The sequence below is a fragment of the Molossus molossus genome, unplaced genomic scaffold, assembly GCF_014108415.1.
Source record: "Molossus molossus isolate mMolMol1 unplaced genomic scaffold, mMolMol1.p scaffold_m16_p_8, whole genome shotgun sequence".
NCBI classification, from domain to species: domain Eukaryota; kingdom Metazoa; phylum Chordata; class Mammalia; order Chiroptera; family Molossidae; genus Molossus; species Molossus molossus.
The window spans coordinates 22,844,274-22,865,442 of record NW_023425402.1 but is presented as its reverse complement, the minus strand read 5'-3'; the positions used below and the strand labels follow the sequence as shown (position 1 = coordinate 22,865,442).

The following is a 21,169-nucleotide window of genomic DNA, read 5'->3' as shown; positions in this document are numbered from 1 at the left end:
GTTGGTCGTGAGGGTGGCAGCCACTCGATGTGTCCCTTCACATCGATGTTTCTCTCTCTCTCTCTTCCTCTCTCTCCCTCCTGCTCTATCTGAACAAAAAATGGAAAAATGTCCTCAGGTGAGGATAAAAAATAAATTAAAAAAAAAGAATGATGTCAATTTCTTTTTTTTCTTTTTTTTTATCCTCACCCGAGGACATTTTTCCATTTTTTACTCAGATAGAGCGGGAAGGAGAGAGAGGAAGAGAGAGAAACATCGATGTGAAAGGGACACATCGAGTGGCCGCCACCCACACGACCCAACCAGGGCCGGGGACAAACTGCAGCCAAGGTACGTGCCCTTAGCGGGAACCGAACCCGGGTCTCTGTGGACCGCAGGCTGATGCTCTAACCGCTGAGCCAAACCGGCCAGGGCAATGATGTCAATTTCTTGACGTTAATTTTGTATCCTGCAACTTGTCCAAATTCATTTATTAAGTCTAGTAGATTTTTGATGGAGTCTTTAGAGTTTTCTATGTACAATATTATGTCATCTGCTAATAATGACAGTTTCACTTTCTCCTTCCCAATTTGGATCCCTTTTATTTCTTCTTCATGTCTAATTGCTGTGGCTAAGACTTCCAGTACTATGTTAAATAAGAGTGGCAAAAGTGGGCATCCCTGTCTTGTTCCTGTTCTTAAGAAAAATGCTTTTAGTTTTTGCCCATTGAGTATGATGTTGGCTGTGTTTTTCATATATGACCTTTATTAGGTCAAATTATGATCCCTCTATTCCCACATTGCTGAGTTTTTTTTTTATCAGAAATGGCTGCTGGATTCTGTCAAATACTATTTCATCATCTATAGATAAGATGATATAGTTTTTATCTTTAATTTTGTTTATGTGATGTATCACATTTACTGATTTGCAAATATTGTATCATCCTTTCATCTCTGGGATGAGTCCCACTTGGTCATGATAATTATTTTGATGTATTGCTAGATCTGACTTGCTAATATTTTGTTAAGGATTTTGGCATCTGTGTTTATCAGGGATATTGGCCTATAGTTTTTATTTTATTTTATTTAGTGTCTTTATCTGGTTTTAGAATTAGGATTATGCTGGCCTAGTAAAATGAGTTTGGAAGTCTTCTGTCTTCTTGGATTTTTTGGAATAGTTTGAAGAGAATGGGTATTAGATCTTTGAATGTTCAGTAAAACTTCCTCATGAAGCCGTCCGGGCCTGGGCTTTTCTTTGATGGAAGTTCCTTAATTACATATTTGATTTCCTTTGTTGTTATTGGTCCGTTCAAGTTTTCTATTTCTTCCTGGTTCAGTTTTGGGAGAGTGTGTGTTTCTAGAAATTTGTCCATTTCACCTAGATTGTCCAATTTGTTGGCGTATAGTTGTTCATAGTATATGTTTTGATGATGCTTTGTATTTCTGTGGTGTCTGTTGTTACTTCTCCTCTTTTGTTTCTGATTTCGTTTATTTGGGACCTCTCTTTATGTTTCTTGGTGAGTCTGGCTAAAGGTCCATCAATCTTGTTTATCTTTTCAAAGAACCAGCTCTTTGTTTCATTGATTTTTTTGGATTTTTTTTTTCCAGTCTCTATATTGTTCATTTCTGCTCTGACCTTTACTATTTCTTTCCTTCTACTTGCTCTGGGATTTTCTTTTTGTTTACTTTCTATTTCTTTAGGTTGTAGGGTTAGAAAGACAATTAGGAATTATTCTTATTTCGTGAGGTAGGCCTATAGTGCTATGAACTTTCCTCACAGGACTACTTTTGTTGCATCACATAAATTTTATGTTGTTTTGTGTTCATTTTAATTGCTTTCCAGTAAGTTTTTAATTTCTTCCTTGATCTCCTTGGTAATCCATTTGTTGTTTAAAAACATGCTATCTAGCCTCTAAGTGTTTGAATGTTTTAGTGTGTTTTTGTTGTAACTGAGTTCTAGTTTCATGCCATTGTGATCTGAGAAGATGCTTGGTATGATTTCAAACTTCTTTATTTTGTAGAGACTTAGTTTGTATCCTAACATGTCATCTACCTTTGAGAGTGTCCCATGTACACTTGAGAAGAATGTACATTTTGCAGCTTTGATATGACTTAAATATCATTTAAGTCTGATCTAGTTCGTCATTTAAGGACTCTATGTCTTTGTTAATGTTTTGTGTAGAAGATCTATCCAGTGGTATCAGTGAGGTGTTAATGTCACCCACTATGATCTTGTTGCTATTGATCTCTCCCTTGAAGTCCTCCAGAAGTTTTTTAATATATTTTGGTGCTCCCATATTTGGTGTGTATATGTTTACCAGGGTTGTATCCTCTTGTTGGATTGATCCTTTTAATATTATGTAGTGACCTCTCTGTCTCTTATTATGGCCCTTGTTTTCAAGTCTATCTTGTCAGATATGAGTATTGCTACACCAGCTTTTTTTTTTTTTTTTTTTTTTAATTTCCATTTGCTTGGAAATTTTTTCCATCTCTTCTCTTTCATTCTGTGTGAGTCTTTCATTGTGATATGGGTCTCTTGTAGACAGCATCTATATGGATCATGTTTTGTAATCCAATCAGCTACCCTATGTCTTTTCATTGGAGCATTAAAGCCATTTACATTTAAGGTTATTACTGATAGATACTTATTAGTCACCATTTTTATTTTATGTCTCTCTGTTTCTTCTTCTTACAACAGTCCCTTCAGCATTTCTTGCAGTGCTGGTTTGGTGGTAGTAAATTCCTTTAGCTTTTTTTTTTTTTTTGTCTGTGAAGCTCTTTATTTCTTCTTCAATTTTGAATGATAGCCTTGCTGGATAGAGTAGTCTTGGATTCAAATCCTTTCCTCACATTACTTTGTACACTTCATGCCACTCCCTTCTGGCCTGCAGTGTTTCTATTGTGGAATCAGCTGACAGTCTAATGGGAGCTCCCTTGTAGGTAACTTTGTCTCTCGCTTCCTTTAAGATTCTTTCTTTGTCTTTAATGTTTGCCATTTTTATTATGATGTGTCTAGCTGTGGATCTTTTGAGGTTCATCTTGCTTGGGACCTTTTGTGTTTCCTGGACTTGTGTGACTTTTTCCTTCACCAGTTTAGGGAAGTTTTCCAACATTATTTCTTCAAACAGGTTCTCTATTCCTTTCTCTGATTCTTCTCCTTCCGGTACCCCTATAATGCGAATGTTGTTACATTTTTTCTCATCCAAAAGCTCCCTTAAAGTTTCCCCCTGCTTTTAAATTTATTTTCCCATTTGCTGCTCTACTTGGGTGTTTTTTTCTACTTTGTCTTCTAAGTCACTGATTCAGTCTTCAGTTTCTTCTAATCTACTATTGAACCCTTCTAAGGTATTTTTCATAACAGCTATGTCATTCTTTATTTCCTCTTAATTTTTCTGCATAGCTTCTACCTCTTTTTTTAAGCTGAAGTAGTTCCCAGTGAGTTCTGCCAAATTCTTGTTAAGTTGCTTGTAGTTCTCACCAAATTTTTTGAGCACCCTTAAAATCATTGCTTTGAATTCTTTATCTGACAAGTTGCTTTCTTCCATTTTGTGTAGCTCCTTTTCTGGTGATTCTTCTTTTTCTTTTATTTGGGTGTTGTTTCTTCGTCTCGCCGTTTTAGCAATCTGGTAGTTCTAGGCCTGGTGAGGGATGTTACAATGTAGATGGGTCTCAGCTGCCGATCTGTGCTGCTGCAGCCTGGGGTGTGTAGATCCAGCTGGTGCACTGCTGGAGTTCGTGGGTCCCACAGGTATGCTTTTGGGGTGTGTGGGGTCCCACTGGTGTGCTGCTGGGGTGTGTGGGTTTTATTGGTACATGGCTGGGGTGCACGGGTTCTGCTGGTGTGCTTCTGGGGTGCATTGGTTTTTCTGGTGTTCTTCTGGGATGTGTGGGGTCCTCCTAGTGTGCTGCTGGGATGTGTGAGGTCCACCTGGTATTCTTCTGGGGTTTATGGGTCCAGTTGGCATGCTGCTGATGTGTGTGGGTCCCGCTGATGTGCTACTGCTGTATCCTGCTGCTTGGTGGGCCTCAGCTCCTTATCAGTCGCTGCTGGAGGTGAGTGTCAGCTCCTGGTTTGCACTGGTGCTCTTGTTGCCAGGGGGTGCTCTCAGGCCCCAATCTTCTGATGCTGTTGGGGGCTGAGGATGCTCCACTCCTAGAACTTTGCTGCTGCCTGGGGGAGGGTCTCCACTCCAAATCTGCTGCTGCAGTTGTCAGTGGCAGTTCTCCACTACCTGCTGCTTAGAGTGGGGCACTGCTCCAGATCAGCCTCTGCTGAGGCTGCCACTGGGGATGGGCCTCAGCTGCCAATCTGAGCTGCTGCTGCCTGGGGGTGGATGTCCACTCCCAAGCCTCAGCTGCTGTTGGGGGGGTGTCTCAGCTCCCAAGCCTCTGCGAGCCTCCAGGAGCCTCCGCTGCTCTTGAGAGTGGGGCTCCACTCCCACAGTCACTGCTGCTGTGGGGGATGGTGGTGGGCTCTGATCAGGCTTCTGCTATGGTGATGGTGCTCAGCTCCTATGTGGTTTTAGCGCTGCTACTGTGTTCTGGTCCACATAGACACAGCGGGGTCCACTGGACCGATGGTGCAAGCTGCTCTGGTGGACTCAGGTTGCTCAGCCCTAGCTGCTCCCCACTGCCTCCTCCCAGTGAAGACCAGGTATCCTAAAAAACGGTGGGGCCTCCCGCTGGCACAGGGAGAAGCTCACTGTCGTGCTGCTTACTGCGGTAGGCAGCTGCTCCTGTCCACAGCACAGGAACCTTCTGCCCCGCGTTTCTGCACTGCTCCAGGTTGGTCGTCCACACTCACATTCACTCACACTCTGTCTCACATTCGCTCACTCTCCCACACACTCACCCTCGCTCCAGTACTGCCCGCCACCATCTTCTCTAGAAACCATGATAAGTCAGCCATTGGAATTTCTTAAAGACAGTATGGATTTTGCTTAAATTTTTTTCCAATATAGTTGAAACAACTTAACTTGGTTGCTTATCTGGCTAGCACCTGATTATTTTATAAAGCATCATTTTCCACTGTTAGCAGCAATTTAGTTCCCAGAGTCAAGGATCCTCCTGTAAGGAGACTGAAGCACAGGCCTTTCCAAATCAGACCAACGTGTACCAGAATTCTATGGGAGCAAAGCAAACCTTACTTTATGTCATAAGAAAGACATAAAGATTTTCATAAACCAGAAAAGATGTACTCAGTAACCAAGGACACATGAAATGCACTGTGTGCTGGGTTACTAGACTGACTTTAAAAAATATATTTTTTTTACTGATTTTTTTTTTTTAGGGCGAAGGATAGAGGAACATCACTTAGCTGCCTCCTGTACGCCCCATACCAGGGATCAAGCCCACAACCTGGGTATATGCCGATTGGAAATTCAACCGGCAACCCCTTGTTACAGAGGACGATGTCCAACCAACTGAGTCACACTAGCCAGGGATACAGTGACTTTTTTAAAGGGGAAAATTCTTATTCTTTATTTTAAATTACCCACAAGCCCACATTACTAAGACCCAGTTTCAGCAGACAAAGCAGAATGGAGGCACGGTGCCAGCATGACGGGGCATACAATTGCAGAATGCTAGGCTGAGAATAAAGGAGTGGGGTGCAGTTACTGTTGTATGTTGTGCCTTTTATTCATATACACTTTAAACAACGGATTTTTAAATTTTTACTTCAAAGGCACACTTGAACGCTATGAAATTCACTACTTAGAAAAAGCTATGTTCTTCTGGGTAGAATGAGATAAGTGCACAATAATTGCTTCTAATCCCTCCTTTTCTGCAAATAGGTAGAGAGAATTGTGGTCAGTGTTTGTAAGGTCTGTTGAGCCTTCTTATAATTTCCCTTGACGTCAGTAAAAGACACATGCGAAGGAGTTATGAAAGGAACGAGCTGGGAAAAGCTGGTAGGAGGTGTTATTCTGTTCATACTTCTTGCTCAGAGTTCAGTTTGATACCACTTGTCTGAAGAAGCCAGTACTTTCTTTTAAGCAAACAAGTTCAGTTGTTAAAATCCAAATTATAATGTTATACACCTGAAATCTATAGAATGTCATTAACCAATGTTACCTCAATAAAATAAAATAATAACAAAGGCGGGTTTGAGATCTGACACCATTGCTCAAAGCCAACGGGACCAAAATTGCAGATTCTTAGAGCTCTAATGTGTCTTGTCAATCACTTAGTCCAAATTCCTCCTTAAGGATTCAAAATTGTGTTTCAGAGACAGGCACTGTCCTTCCAAAGAATGCACAACCATCAGTGGGAGAATTGGGCTGGGACTGATGTTCAGTCTGGGGCCTTTATTAAAAGTCATAACTATGCCTAAAAACAAAGTGGTGATTTCAGACAAAATTATTTTTGTTTCAGAATGATTACTGTTTAAGAGAGGAGAGAGAGAAAGGGAATGAATATCTGCTCCTAAGGAGAAGTTTTAGCTTAAATAACCCTCCTTCCCAACATCTTCCATTAATAATTGATCATTTAAATGTCAAAGATGATTTGAGTATATAGAGAAGACACTAAAATGAAAACAAAAACAGGTTTAAAACAGAACATCTTTTATTTGAATACTGATTATCCTTTTAATATAGTGTGTGCTAAGGATGGATTTTTTAAAAGAAAAAATACCGCTGGCAGCAACACAATTAAAGTGAAAAATATATCATTTCTAATATAATACAAATGACATATAGATACCTGAGCATTTTGTCAAATCCACTTAAGGCATTCCATTACCTGATATGCTGCAGTTTCATTTAAACTCACTCCAGATGAGTATTTGGCATTGTCGAAAAATGCCACATACATAAAACTAAGCACAGCAAATTAAAAGTGTATCACAATTTATTAAACATTTTTTTTAATCCTCACGTGAAGATATGCTTAGAAAGAGAGAGGGAGGGAGAGAGAAAGAGAAACATCGTTCAGTTTCCTTCATACTCGCCCTGACTGAGGATCAAACCCGCCACCTGGGCCTGGGCCCTGACTGGGAATCAAACTGGTAACCTTTTGGTGCACTGGATGATGCTTAACTAACTGAGCCACTCGGGCTGAGCTATTAAATACCTTTAATGAAAACAGTACCTGACAATTAGAAAACAAATTTTTGAGAAAACAACACCACCACCTTAGACTAGTGTTCCTATCAGAGGTGACAGTGTTTCTTTAGTTTCTAATATTAAATAAGACACTTAACATTCCACATTGAAGTTTATCTTTTGAGTTCCAAGAGTGTGCTCTGCCCGTTAGTGTAGAACGACATCAATTTAGTTTTCAGTTCCTCCAGACTCTCAGAGCAGCAGTAGGACAAGTCTCAATATCATCATAAGGCTGGATGGAAAGAAAGGCAGAGGAGGGTCACTCATGTGTGGAAAGGGGCCCGCGCTCCCCTGAACTGTGATGTGACTCAACTCTGGCTCCCAGGCTTCTCTCCAACTTCACTCCTTGGAGCAGGGGTGATCTCATTACCCATGTTCCAAATTCCCAGACATGACTGAATTAGCCGCTTAAAAACGTTCACTGAATGAATGAAAAAATCAGAACCTGCTGTCCTTAAAATCTGGGATGAAGCTTTATTAGAGAAAGATTTCTAAAAAAAACACAAACCTTCTGAAAGCTTGTCAAGTTAAGCACATTGAAAAAAATCAAGAACCAGTTTTGAGGAGTTATTACCATCTCAGCTACTTTTCATTGATTGGACTCTTGTCTTTTTAAAAATATGAACATGTTGTATTTATTTGTTTTCCTTACACTATTAGAAGTGAAACTACTGACTGTCATTTCCAGAAAAGAGGGAAATCAATCTACTACACATCTCGGTGCTTTTCAAAAGAGAGCAGCTGGAAGGGTGGTAGCAGCAGGCATTTCTCATCTTTGGGGTCTTGTCTTCGACTCATAAACCCTACTTCTGATTCTTTCCACCAACAAGTATCATTTTAGACAGGCCTAAAGTGGAAAAGCAGTCATAATCACACTTTCCTCACCCTGGCCAGTTTGGCTCAGCAGTTGAGCGTCGGCCTGCGGACCAAAGAGTTCTGGGTTCGGTTCCCGCAAGGGGCACGTACCACAAAAAAAAAAAAGAAAATCACACTTTTCTCCCCAAATCCTGAATATAAACATAGTCACACCAGAAAATTCTACAGAGCAGAAGGAGAAAATTATTCCTACTGCCACCCAGAGACACACTCTACCAATTTGAGGTTATTTCTCTTTCGATCTTGGTTTTTTCTGTACATACTTTTTAAAATTGAGATCACAATATATTTGTGTTTTTAAATCCTTTTTAAAACATCTTCCTATGTTACTAAGGTTTTCCAGTGCCACTAAATAGTTTTGAAAACATGATATGTGATGCAGGCTCAACATCCCAGTAAGTGGACAAAACATTTCCTTACCAGTGAATTTTTAGACTGTTTCTAATTTTTCAGTTTATCATGTTTTGCATTAGAAACAAAGTTACAATAAACATCAGTCATTCTATGCATCTCATTATTTCTGCAAAATAAATTCCAGAAAGCAAAAATGTGTATAAAAGGAAATGGGCATGTTTATGGCTTTCAATATATACAGGCAGCTTCCAGGAAGAATTAAAAATGGACCTATAAACTGTTACTTGGAAACATGCTTAATCTCATGGATGGAATTACTGGGGTGAAATGAAGTGAAACTTGAGGCTCCCTGCTGATCTATTTTTTTAAAATATGGTTTTCTTCCTTAAAAACTCAAAGTAACCAGTAGACTGTCACTCTGTCCAACTCTCTACGAGAGTATGAGTATCAAAATAAATGAATATATTTACTGCATCAGCTTGGTAAAACTGGAGGAAGAAATGAAGCTTAATTGAGTTCTTGATTCTGAAGAGGGTAAAGTGTACATGTGATCAAATACTATGGTAATACTAAGTGTATTCAATAAAAATGCTCATGTGCACATCAATACCAAAGACTGATGAAGGCATGATATTTTAAGGGTTCACAGTCATGTTTATTGTAAAAAAAAAAAAAAAAGTTACTTTGACATTTCAAATTAAAACTGACTTCTGGCCCTGGCCAGTTTGGCTCAGTGGTTAGAGCGTCGGCCTGCGGTCCGGAGAGACCCGGGTTCGGTTCCCGCTAAGGGCACGTACTTCGGTTGCAGTTTGTCCCCGGCCCTGGTTGGTCGTGCGGGTGGCAGCCACTCGATGTGTCCCTTCACGTCGATGTTTCTCTCTCTCTCCCTTCCTCTCTCTCCCTCCCACTCTATCTGTACAAAAAATGGAAAAATATCCTCGGGTGAGGATAAAAAAAATAAAAAAAACTGACTTCTGCCAAAAATTCAGTCCTTCAAAGTGATGGTAGAGGGAAATATAAATCAAAGCAGTTTTTCTTACCTTAAGCCTGCAACCAGCCCTGCTGGCATTATTTTCTTGGATCTCTTAAACCGCACACCCATTATGGTGGCCAGCAAGAAAGCTGTAACTGAGAAACAAACCAATGCATGAACCAACACTTCTTTTCTAACGTAAATTTCTATTTATAGAATACTCCGAGGAAACTAGGACTGTTTTCTTATTCAACTTTCCTCAGCAATACTGGGCAGTGTACCTGGGCCCATAGGAGACAATCAACAATGTTTAGGTAACTGAATGTAATGAAAATAATTATTTTTTTAAACTAAGACCTGATTAATAAAATAATACTATTTGAGTATTTAGAAGAAGGTTGACTTCTTTATTTTGTAGCATTTTGTTTGGGGAAATTTGACGCCTGGAGATAAATAATGACAGACTAAGTAATAATATTCATTTCAGAAGCATCCTATCAGCCAACCCGCAGGTTTGATTCTCTATAACTGGGAAAAATGCCTTACTTACACAGAGACAGTTTTACATCTCGCCTGTCATTGGAGACACGGTAAGCTCCATAGCCAGCCAAAAATCCAAAAAGAAGACCAGCAATCAAAGATGGAACACTACCTGGAGGGGAAAAAGTATGAGCTCAGAAAGAGAATCACAAAACGAAAGGAATTACCTCCAGTACAATGCACACACCTTCAAGTGTATTCCTCCTTGGGCAATGTGACTAGACAAAGCCAAACTGAACATAGGCCTATTCATGGATAGTCTGTAAGAGATGACCGTTTCATGCTGAATTCCAAATGCAAAGCAGAGGAACCCCAAAAGCATAGCGATGCAGGGGTTAGGCACCATTCAAGGGAATAAGGAAGTCTGCCTTGTAGTTGTGGTTTTGACATTGATTGCGTGACCATGGGCAATCGGTTAGCTTCTTTATGTCCCTCTCTTTTTTCTTCCTATTCTCCTTGCCTCCATCTTTTTACTGAGAGGTGATGATAAAAATAAGATGCAGAGATATTTTTAGCTTACAGGGGTAGAGAGAGAGAAGTGCTCTGCAAAGCAAGTGCTGGTTCTGCCCTGAATACTTGACAAACCTTCCAGCATCAAGATGTCATGACTCAGGGATGAATGGTGACTGTCCTGAGAAATGGGACCAGATCAGCAAGCCAGCCCCCAACCCATGCACCCACTGCTCCAGGATACTGTGACCAACACCAAGCACTTTCTGTGCACTGGGCTACATGCTGGTAACACTAAAGATACACACTGTCCTTGCTTCATGGGATTCACTCTATTTACAATCTGCTGGATTAGAATCCCTAGGAGTAGGGTCAAGGTAGCTCTATTTTTAAAATATCCATAGGCATTCAGATTGCAACCAGGGTTAAGAACCATTGCAGCCCTGGCCGGTTTGGCTAAGCAGTTAGAGTGTCAACCCGCAGGCCACTGAGTCGTGGGTTCAATTCCAGTCAAGGGCACATACCTCCTTCGAGATTTGTCCCTGTCCCTGGTTGGGGTTGTGCAGAAGGCAGCCACTCGATGTGTCCCTTTCACAGCAATGTTTCTCTCTCTCTCTTCCTCTCTCTCCCTCTCACTCTATCTAAACAAAAATGGAAAATGTCCTAAGATGAGGATAAAAAATTTTTAAAAAGAACCATTGCAGCAGCAATACACACACACACACACACCCTTCTCCTCACCCCTCTTAAAGTCAGGCAAAAATGTCCAGATGCTCTTTTCTGTTCTGTTGTAGAGGTCTGACAAATGTGTCTTTGACAATGAAAAAATTTTTCAATAACAATCCTATCTGGATTTTATACTGAGTCTACTTTAAAGTAGATTATGAAACATCATCTTTTATGTATTTGTTTACAGGTCTGAAATTAGCACCATCATTTCCCCCATCATATACATATCCACGATGCTACACATATTGAGAGAGAAAATAAGAACTACAAAAATCTAAGGTGAATTACAGGCTCTCAGCAACCATAGCAGAGAACCTGTTCTGACCTGCCAGTCCCTCAGCCCCTGCAGAGAGCCGTCTGGCCTTGGAGTCTTAGCAATCTCTAAGGAAGGAAGGAACTATGATAACTGCATAGACCTGGCTTTTTCGCTCAAATCTAGTCCACCAATGCCACAAATATTACACTCTTTAAAATATACTTCAGTTTTAAAAAAATCGTAAAAATATATGAGAAATATGAGACACCATGACTATAAACACTTCTACATTAAAACAAAGTAAAATATAAAACCTGACCTTTCACTTTTGTCCATGAAAACCCTTTAATTTATCAACTGAGGCTTTTCTTTCTTCTTTTGGACAGAGATGGAGAGATAACTACAGATATGATATTTATTCAACAAACTTTTCTTTGCAACACACAATATCAACATAATTCAGTTTTTTGATACTATGATTATGTAAACAAAAAATATCCTCATTTGAGAATAAGGGAGTAGCCCTGAGGAGGTTAAATCCATTAACTATGCAATTGATAATGACAGGTGAAATGAGAATTCTGTAGTGGAGGGGGGCCCAGAACCCCCAGGTTGGAATGCTCCCCATGCCCAGCCCTCTTCCTTCCACGAATCCCTCCCACCACTGGTCCTCATGCCCTCCCCTTCAAGGACATCGTTAGCTTCCTGCCCTACTTCCCAACCCCCAGTGGACTCTAGCACAATCACCAACCCCCAATAGGTCATTTTGATGAAAAATCTGGCTTGGGCTCACCTTTCCGCTTATATCCCCAAATACCTCCAAATGTCACAAGGGCTGCATAACCAAATCCGACAAGGTCCATCGGAAAGCCTGCAATTGTAAAGCAAGGGGGAAGGGACTTATTTTACAAAATAAAAGTGTCTGGGAGAGCAAATGCATGTAACAATGATATGCATTACCCAGAAATACAGAAATTAATTTCTCTACTGAAAAAGGGAAGCTCAACCTTCACCTACCCAACACTCAGCCACTGTGCCCAGTGTTCACCCCTTTCCAGCCCGTCGGGGGACACGCTAGTTGATTCCCCTTTCCTTGTCTTCCAGACCTGCTGCACACTCAATGTTTCCTTCCCTCCCACTGCCCCAAGTAGATTCCTGCTGTGGGTAGCCAGTCTCCTCACTGGAGACACCACCACAACCTTCACTTTTCACTGTATGCTGGCAATGTCCCCCTCTCTCCCACCTACAAACCCCAACCACCCCCTGCACCCCACCCTGTTCTTGACCACTTCTCAACCTCCTTAACCACTCTAGCCTGCACCAACCAACTGTTCTGAAGCCAACTGCTCTTCTTCCTCTAAATTCCTTGACTTCAGCAACTCTATCTTGTAATTCTTTCATCTTTGTATGGATATTTGTCCCTCTCTCCTCCTCACACCATAGAATGGAAAAGAGGTAATATAGATGTTTGTTTGTTGATTGAACCACAGTTTCACTTCAAACACTTGCTTTGTCATGGGCTTTGCTATGAGACACCTCTTCTGGGGTGGCAGAGACATCCGTGCTTAATCAATGGCAAATCACTACAGAATATAACAAAGCCCTGGCAAGAAGTTAACTGAATGACAATGATATCCTATTGTGTATCATAGCAGCAGCTGAAACATACATCTAGGGGTGAGAGGTTCTGCCAAATCCTGCCCATGGTTCTCCAAGGTAAAGGAGAAAAGTATGTGGGCTACAGGCTGGAGACATGGACCCTGATCACTAGCTGGCTGTTGGTCCTCGCATACCTCACCCTTAACACCAGCGCCTCTAAGAGTCCCTGTGGTGCTTTGTATCTGAACTCTGTTACATCTGTATTTCCTCCATGGGGAAAGGAATTATCTCTGTATATACAAGGAACAATGTTTGAGATTTCATTGCATTTTTACAGTTTTCCAACTGCTTGTCATATAGGTTGACCCAGTCTTTTATTTCATGCAGCAATAGGTAACAAACTGACCCAGAACAGAAAAAGGGTTCTGAGGTTATCTCAGAGTGTAAACTAGAAATTTCTGTGAAAAAGGGTCTTGGGGGAGGGAATCCGAGGCACAGAAAAGGAGGCAACACTGATAAATCCTCAGTATCTATGGGAAAAAGTAAATAAAACAGGGGAGCTCATCTGTACCCAAGAAGTGGTGCAGTGAGACTGATGTGTTCCAAAACCACTGATGACTCGATGATGGATAAACACATAATAATCAGGATAATGTTTATGAGCAATTACCACATGCTAGGCACCATTCTTATATATATATATATATATATTTATATACACACACACATAAATATAAAATACTCAATATTTTCTAGGCATCCTTCTAAGGTCTTACAAGTACCAACTCACTGAATTATCACCACAACCCTATGAAGTAAATATTACCATTAGTATCCCCATTTTCCAGGTGAGGAGCCTGAGGCACAGAGAAGGCAAGCAACATCTGCGAGGTCACAGAGCAGAACCAAGATTTCAGACTCAGGGAAGTCTCCTCCCCAAGCACTAGCAATAATACCTCCCATAACTGCGTTTGCTGGCCAAAGAAACAAAAAGGAAGTATGCAAATGAAACATGTTCTTCAGAGTGTTAAATTCTGGATCAATCATTTCTGCTAGGCCTCACAGCTTAAAGTTGTGAGCACACGGCACTGCCTTCCGTCTGGGGACATACCATCTTCAGCCCTAGGAGCACCGCATGTTCAGTCCTACTTTGTCTTTCTGAAAGAGTTAATCACATTCCTCAAAGGATGCCTGGCTTCAAACCAGATGCCACCACTTACTAGCTCTGTAAATATTAGACATACTCTTTAATCTCTGTGTAACTCAGTTTCTCCTTCTGTAAAATGGAGATAATAAAAATATCTACCTCACTAAGTTAAATGAGCCCATACTGTAAAGCACATACAGCAGTGCTTGGCACACACGGAGCCCTCTACAAACAGTAGCTTCTCTAATAATGATTATTCTTCTCCTTCCCTCTTACACCCATTTTTAAGCTTGATGTAATAAGGCCACTGAGAAAACAACTGAGGTAGAGTGAATTTATGACTCAGATATCCAATGAATCAAACCACAATATTACAACTTAGATGTATACTGAATACCGTTTAGCAACTACTCATTGAGCACCTTCTTTGTGCAAGGCGGTAGGAAGCAATGAAAAGCCCTCAGGCATGGCCCTGGTCTTTCAGAACTTATAATGCAGTGCAGCTGAGGAGGCCGATAGGTGAATGAACTCTAAGAGGAGAAGCATGGGCACCTAAACAGGCTTGGGAGCTGAGGAAGCAGGTCCCCAGCTGGGACCTTGGGGAGAGCAGGAGTAAACCAAATAAAGAGGGTAGCAAGGAAGGGCCTGTTGTGGGCAGAAGGCAGAACATGTGCAAAGGCCTAGTGGCATGAGAAAGCACATGTTTTCAAAATGGAAAGCACTGCAAGGAGGTTGTGAAAAGAGATGGGGCTGGTGAGAAAGACGAGCCAGACCTGCTATGTTAAGGAGTCTGGTTTTTGTCCCAAGGGCAGTGAAGGGTGAATGAAGGGAGCCCCACAATCAGACTTAATTCCAGGAAGCACTTCCTGGCTGCAGTAATGGGAGATGTGTTGACCTGAGGCAGGGAAATAAGCTGAGAGGCTCTTGCAGTAAACTGAGCATGAGATGATTGCAGCCTGGCCCGCAGAAATGGCAATGAGGCTGGAGAGAGGTGGACAGATATGAGAGAGGCTCAGGAGGTAGAATCAGTAAGCCTGGATGTAAACTAAAGGGGGTGGGGGGTCAGAGATAACTTACCTTAGGTCTCTTGCTTGGACCACTGGAAGAGGAGGGGCAGGGGAGCCTTGATGCTATCCCCTAAAACAGCAGCAGGTGTGTGGTGGGGGAAGGAGGGAGGTGACCAGGAATGATGAGACCTGTTTGAAACATGTTCAGTCTGAGTTGCCCAACACACAGTCAGGAAAACACCTAGATAGATCTGACGTTTACGAGAGATCACTCATCATCAGGTAGTAATTTGGAGACCTAATTTTCTTTGTAAGCCCACCACCTACTGTGAAAGGCTGATTCTTCTCCCTCCTTGGAGGTCCCCATTTCCTCCTCTGATGCAATCTTGGGGCCCCCTATTCTACCTGGCATAGAGTCAGTATGTTGGGCTTATCACTCCTTTCAGCCAGTTAAGCTCCCTGAAGGTAAAGCTCACTTTGAATTCATTTTTGTCTTTGTCCCATTATTAAGTGCATTGGCATGCCTAGGCAGGTGCTTAGTAAATACCTGCTGGATGGATGAGTGATGAGTGAACCTAAGGAACAACCTCTATCTGAGGATGCTGTGTAACTGACCTACCCTCAGCATAGCTCTAAAGCCAGGAGACAGCCGGTCACTTAATCTCCTAGTGAACTATTCCCAATCCTTGAAGAAGTTTCTATACTCAGAAAATTCAGACAAAAAGCAATCACCCACCCCTCTTGCTCCCTTTCCACGGCACGACCATTTGAGCAACCCAGAAGCAGTCTGCTTCAACGTGAAAGGGATGGGGGTGGGGGCGATGTGGGACGCATCACAAGTTCCCATCGCAAAGGAGATGCTCAGCACTTAGGCTACAAAGCATCCGTGTAATGCAGCAAAATGAATGACAGCACCAGGTACAAAACCAGGTGACAGGGCCCTGCCTTGCCCCTAGCCCTCCAAAATTTGCAAGAAAATTCAGGGCAGGAAGTGCTCGATTGCAAGGTGTACAACTCACCTGCAGCCCCGAGAAGTCCTCTCGAGAGCCAGCTGCGGGCAAACTTATTACCTGAAGTCCGGAAGTAGCCCAGGTGGCCAGCACCCCACTCTCCAGGCACTCCGCAGCGGCGGCGGGTTCCGGGCGGTGCCTTCCCTGCGCGCGCATGCGCGGCATCCCTCCGCCCTCCGTCCCGCGCTGCCCCGCCCGGGCCCGCCCAGCGGCAGGAGGTGGCCAGTCAGGTGGCGGCGGCATCCCGGGGGCGGCCGGATCTGGACCCCGGTGATGTCAGCCCCGCTTTGGCTCTGGACCTGGGCAGGGGCTGGGGTCTGCTGCCTCCTGCCGGCCGCAGCGCAAGTCACAAGCATTCGCAGGCAGTGGGCCTGGGTGTAGCAGGAATCCCAGAAGGAGAATTTTAACCCTGAAGTTCATTCATCATTCCAGGGACGTTTGTGTCTGCAGCAACCCACGGCGTTTACATTCCCTCCAGCAGATTGTTTCCGTGTTCAGTGGAGGGAGCTAACGTCTCCCCGGGATGCAAAGGTTGGAGCCCACATTTGTCAGGTTTCAAAGCCCAAGCACCCTTCATTACACACACTGCGCGGTCAGGCAGATGTGGCAGGGAGATCAGGATCCTAGTTTCATAATCCAAGCCCGAGATTAGCTGGGTTTAAGGATCTGAAGGGAAAGGCACAGAGCGCCAGAATTGAATGGCACTTTACATCTGTCTAGCCCTTGGATAATCCATTCCCAGAAAGAATCTTAACTTGACTGGAATTATACCTCCTCCTAACAACTTCTCACTCCAGTGTTCCTTCTAGGCCCCTTGCTTACCTAAGAGCCCTTCAGATACATGTCTAAGGAGGTCATCTAGAAGTCATCAAGTGGCTCTGGGGGGGCTGTGGGACTGGAAATAATAGCAGAATTGCTTTTTTGGAGGAAAAAAAAAGGCTAAAAATACACATTGAATCTTGTGAAGTTTGCTGAATTTGTTCCATGCATTTAAGAGTACTTCTGAGAAGTAATGGGACTAATTTATGAAAAATCTAATTTGGTTCCAAGGAGTTCAGGCCCCTAAAGATTCCAGGAGAGTCGATGGCAGGCACTGGGTGTGAATTGGAGGAAGTGGTGTCCTGAGTATGGCTGAGTTCTCCCAGAGCTCCTTTCCATCCCCTTTGCTTCCCATCCTCTCTCTCTCTCTTCTCCCACCCACCACCCCCATTCTTCAGACTGCCAGGACACTTTCACTATTCAGAACAAAATCAAAACTCTCTTGGAATGCAGCATTATCGTTAGCTGATGTGAACCCTGGAACATAACTACCCCTGAACCTCAGTGCCTGAATTTATGATGCTGCTCAGACTAGATGCTCTCTGAGATCCCTTCCACTCTTGTCAGAAAGGTATTCAAAGGTCAAAGCAACCTCGTGGTATTCCCACTCAAGGTATTTTCACTTAAACATAAAAAAATAACTTATTGCATATTATGGAAATTCCATACTCTTGGACAAATGGGAACAGAAAAGTCCTTGGGCAAAGGAGCCACTGGCCTCTCAACTCACACGTCACCAGCTGCCACCTACTCCAGCTAATTGTAAGATTAGAGGACCAGGCAAGGGAACAGCAAACCTACTGACCTCTATCTATTTGTAACGTTTTCTATTCATGATCCACAGCAGAGACACTAACTTCCATGTACCATCAAACCCTTTGGCAGTCTGGAGAAATGCACAAGATAAAATACAAAGGATTCCAAGGAAACCACTTTTATTGAAAAACAGTTGTCACATTATTAAACATTTAAATCTGTGATGATAATAATAGATGTGCTTCTTTATTAAATGACAAGATCGAGGAGTGGGTTTAATAATTACCACAATTTCCAAAGAGTGCTGCACATAAAACATAGTTTGAGGTAGCTGTAACATGTGAAATCTGTAATTCCTAGTGACGATAGAGTCACAGGTACTAATATTGCAAATTCAAGGAAAGCAAATATAAACGAGAAAAGTATAATTAAGTAAAAGTCTGTTTTGCAAAGGCAAAACAAAGGATTGAAATTCAAAGAGGTGAATTTAAGAAAAGATGAAACATGAATCTAATGTCAAATTTAGGATATTTATAACAAATTCTATTTAGACGTCCATAAGCAGGAACTCATAGTCAATAAACGAAGCTTTTCATATGTGATTGCCTTTCCTAGGAAAAGACAACAGGGGCACTAGGTGCTCTGGTTTCACTCAGGTAGTCAGGTGTTTCAGCCTTGATTGCTCTTAGGGGATGATTAAAGACCTTAACAGCAACTGGGAAAACAGGGCAATAGTCTACGTAGAAGAATGTTTATACGAAAAAATGTAACACTTTCTGCAGTACAACCTGTTGACTAAGGAGTCGTTTAGTAAATATATTGGGGGGGGGGCAATTACAAGGCATAAAGGTGAATTTTGAGGTGGGCTCTGAAAGTGGCAGTGAAGAGTGACCACAGGACAGCAGCCGACCACCCATGTCCTAGGCCTGCCCTCTGGACCTATTTTGAACTTTTGACAAAGACATGGGACTTTCCATGCAAAACAGGGACTGAGGGATTTCCCTGGACTGGGAACTTTCCTATAAACTAGAAAAACAACAATTAACCTTTAATTAGTACCCATTGTGTTGTCAGCCACCTTCTAAGCATTTTACAGGTATCAGCTTTCTTTGATCTTCACAACAACTCTCTGAGGTAGATACTATGTGGGGCCCATTTTACAGATAAAGAAATTGAGACAACTTGCCAAAGGCCATGCAAAGTGCTGGGAAGTGTCATATCAAGATTTAAGGGAAGAGTGTGCCAGGCTCTGAGGCCATTCTGCTTGAGTTTGAATCGTGGCTCCGTTACATGTATTATTAATACAGAAAAGCGCATAGCATTATGACTGGCACATAAAAAATAATCAATAGTGTCCACTGTTATTGTTAAAAGAGTGATCCTTAAGCTTTTCCAGAGCTTAATATCTATTTCAAGAGGTTGCTTTGATTCACAAAGCAACCTGAGGTGCCTACTGAATGGATGAATGGGACAGATAACAGATGCAGGTAAGTGTTCAGAGGAGGGAACGCCTGTGAAACAGGTCTGGGTCACAAGTTGCTCAGAGTGTCACCTGCTTGAAATGCTACCTGAGCAATGGGCATTAGCCTCTGATCCTGAATGGCTTTAGCCAATCACTTCATTGTTAGTGGTTTATGATCATATGGGTGTGTGTGAGTTTAACTAAAACTATTGTCAACTAAAATTTATTAGTCACTAAAATTCTCTTAAGGAATAGTGTAGTATCTACTTTTTTAGCTGGAGAGAATATTTATTAATTTTTTAGAGGAAGCATTTATTAGGTTCACAAATAGATATCTATTAGATATTAAGCGTTAGAATAGCAAGTCAGAGACTTATTGTGGAATAAGGAGGTCGGGAGGGATATTATTTGAATGGAAACCTGACATCTGAGAGGGAGGCAGCAGGTAAGAGATCAGGGGAACCACACGGAAGGCAGCAGGACTGGCCAGAAAAAAGGCCATTGGTGGGAAAAGCGCTTCATGCCTTGTGAGAACTAATGAAGGTACTTGGTTGGGACTATAGAACTGTGAGATAGAAGCAGAGTGAATTGATCCAGCAATAAGCTGTGTTCACAAAGAGCCAGAGCTAAGTATGGTTTCTTACCTCTGAGACTTCTATTTAAGTCATCTGGACTGTTCAACCTCCAGATGCTGCTGCATGGAAACTTGACATCATTGGGTGAGACGTAATCTTTGTGCTCAGCTTGAGTTTTATTGGTTGTCCTTAACTGAATTTAGTGCGTGGTCTGTGGACACTTACCTCCAGAAGAACCTCTGTCTTAAACAAAATGACTTACCACTCTTCTGTTTTGCTTACCAGTAAAAGAATTGTTCTTTTCTCTCATAAAATGCATTTACATACCTTCACTACCATACATGCCTATTTTATCTTACCCAAATAGATTTCTTGGAAACAAAAACAAATATTAAAGATGGCTCAATCCACATTGTCCCTGTGGCTCAGCAGATTGAGTGCCATTCCATGAACTTAGAGATCCTGGTTCAATTCCCGGTCAGGGCACATGCCCAGGTTGCAGGCTGATCCCCAGTGGGGGTGTGCAGGGGGCAGCTGATTAAGGTTTCTCTCACATAGCTATTTCTATCTTTCTTCTCTCTCTCTCCCTTGCTCTCTCTAAATAATCAATAAAACATTAAAAAAATAAATAAAAACCTTGGCCAGTTTGGCTCAGCGGTTGGAGTGTCGGATTGCGGACCAGAGGTTCCTGGGTTCCGTTCCCTCTAGGGGCATGTACCTAAATAAATAAATACATAAATATATAAATACATAAATAAAAATTAAAAAATAAAATAAATAAATCAATAAAAATAAATAAACAAAGGCAGCTCAATCTTTCCTATCCTATTTGTCTCCATGGGGCCATTAACTGAAGTTGTGATTCTTGGAGTATAAGAATGAAACAGAAAATTGACTTGATGAGAAAGAGAACTTGATGTATGAGGCCAATACATGTGACTTCTTGAGCTCACTTTGAGCACACAACCCTTAATGTGATAAAAATGGCATCTTTGGGGGGAAAACTGGTTATCTTGTCTGATAAGGCTGCCTTTACTCATTACATTAATGTTTCTCTGACCATGGCTTATAAACAATGGTTTTCATTGAAAAGAGGAAGTCCCAAGAGAAGATGTAGGCTGAAAAGTAGGTTATAATGCTTGAGAAGATGCAATTGAGGAACATTTTTAAAATCCTCTCAACAGTACAGTAAGATTCACTGGGAAGGTAAAATTGAGTCCCAGTGTAATGAGCGGAAAGATTCAGTCCTTTTCCCCTTTCTTCTTACAGTTTGACTTAAGAGGCCATTTGTTACAGCAAGTTTATGTGGTGTCTCCAACAGATTTCTTGGAAAGAAGGCAGTGAATATGAAAGGAGCGGAAATTCAAGTCAGGTATCGGGGGACCATTTATTTTAATATGTAACCAAACCTTCATATTCTTAAATATCTTCTTGGAAACTTCTGACATGCTTTACACAGTGGTTCCCAAACTTGCTGCCCACTGGAGTCATTTGGGCATCTTCAAAGACTACTGATGCCTCTTGCTTCCCAC

General features: G+C 41.9%; 1 protein-coding gene across 3 annotated transcripts; it reads right to left on the bottom strand.

Annotated features, from left to right (window-relative positions):
- Positions 1-6,979: 6,979 nt before the first annotated feature.
- On the bottom strand, positions 6,980-16,151 carry TMEM14A (transmembrane protein 14A). Of its 3 annotated transcripts, none has more exons than XM_036249016.1 (5): positions 16,035-16,151; positions 12,056-12,133; positions 9,838-9,939; positions 9,355-9,442; positions 6,980-7,316 (listed from the first exon to the last, which is right to left on the bottom strand). In XM_036249016.1, the coding sequence occupies exons 2-5, from the start codon at positions 12,123-12,125 to the stop codon at positions 7,277-7,279; spliced, it is 300 nt and encodes a 99-aa protein (XP_036104909.1). In that variant the 5' UTR covers positions 12,126-12,133; positions 16,035-16,151; the 3' UTR covers positions 6,980-7,276. The 3 variants fall into 3 exon arrangements, with proteins under 3 accessions (XP_036104909.1, XP_036104908.1, XP_036104907.1); XM_036249015.1 differs by having other exon boundaries at positions 16,086-16,107; XM_036249014.1 differs by lacking the exon at positions 16,035-16,151 and adding an exon at positions 15,086-15,185.
- Between the last annotated feature and the right edge of the window lie 5,018 nt (positions 16,152-21,169).

Coding starts and splice junctions, on each gene's coding strand:
- TMEM14A (XM_036249016.1), bottom strand. CDS start 12,125: ATGGACCTTGTCGGATTTGGTTATGCAGCCCTTGTGACATTTGGAGGT. Junction 9,940..12,055: donor TTGGGGATATAAGCGGAAAG/GTGAGCCCAAGC, acceptor TTTCCCCTCCAG/GTAGTGTTCCATCTTTGATT. Junction 9,443..9,837: donor AGATGTAAAACTGTCTCTGT/GTAAGTAAGGCA, acceptor TTTGTTTCTCAG/TTACAGCTTTCTTGCTGGCC.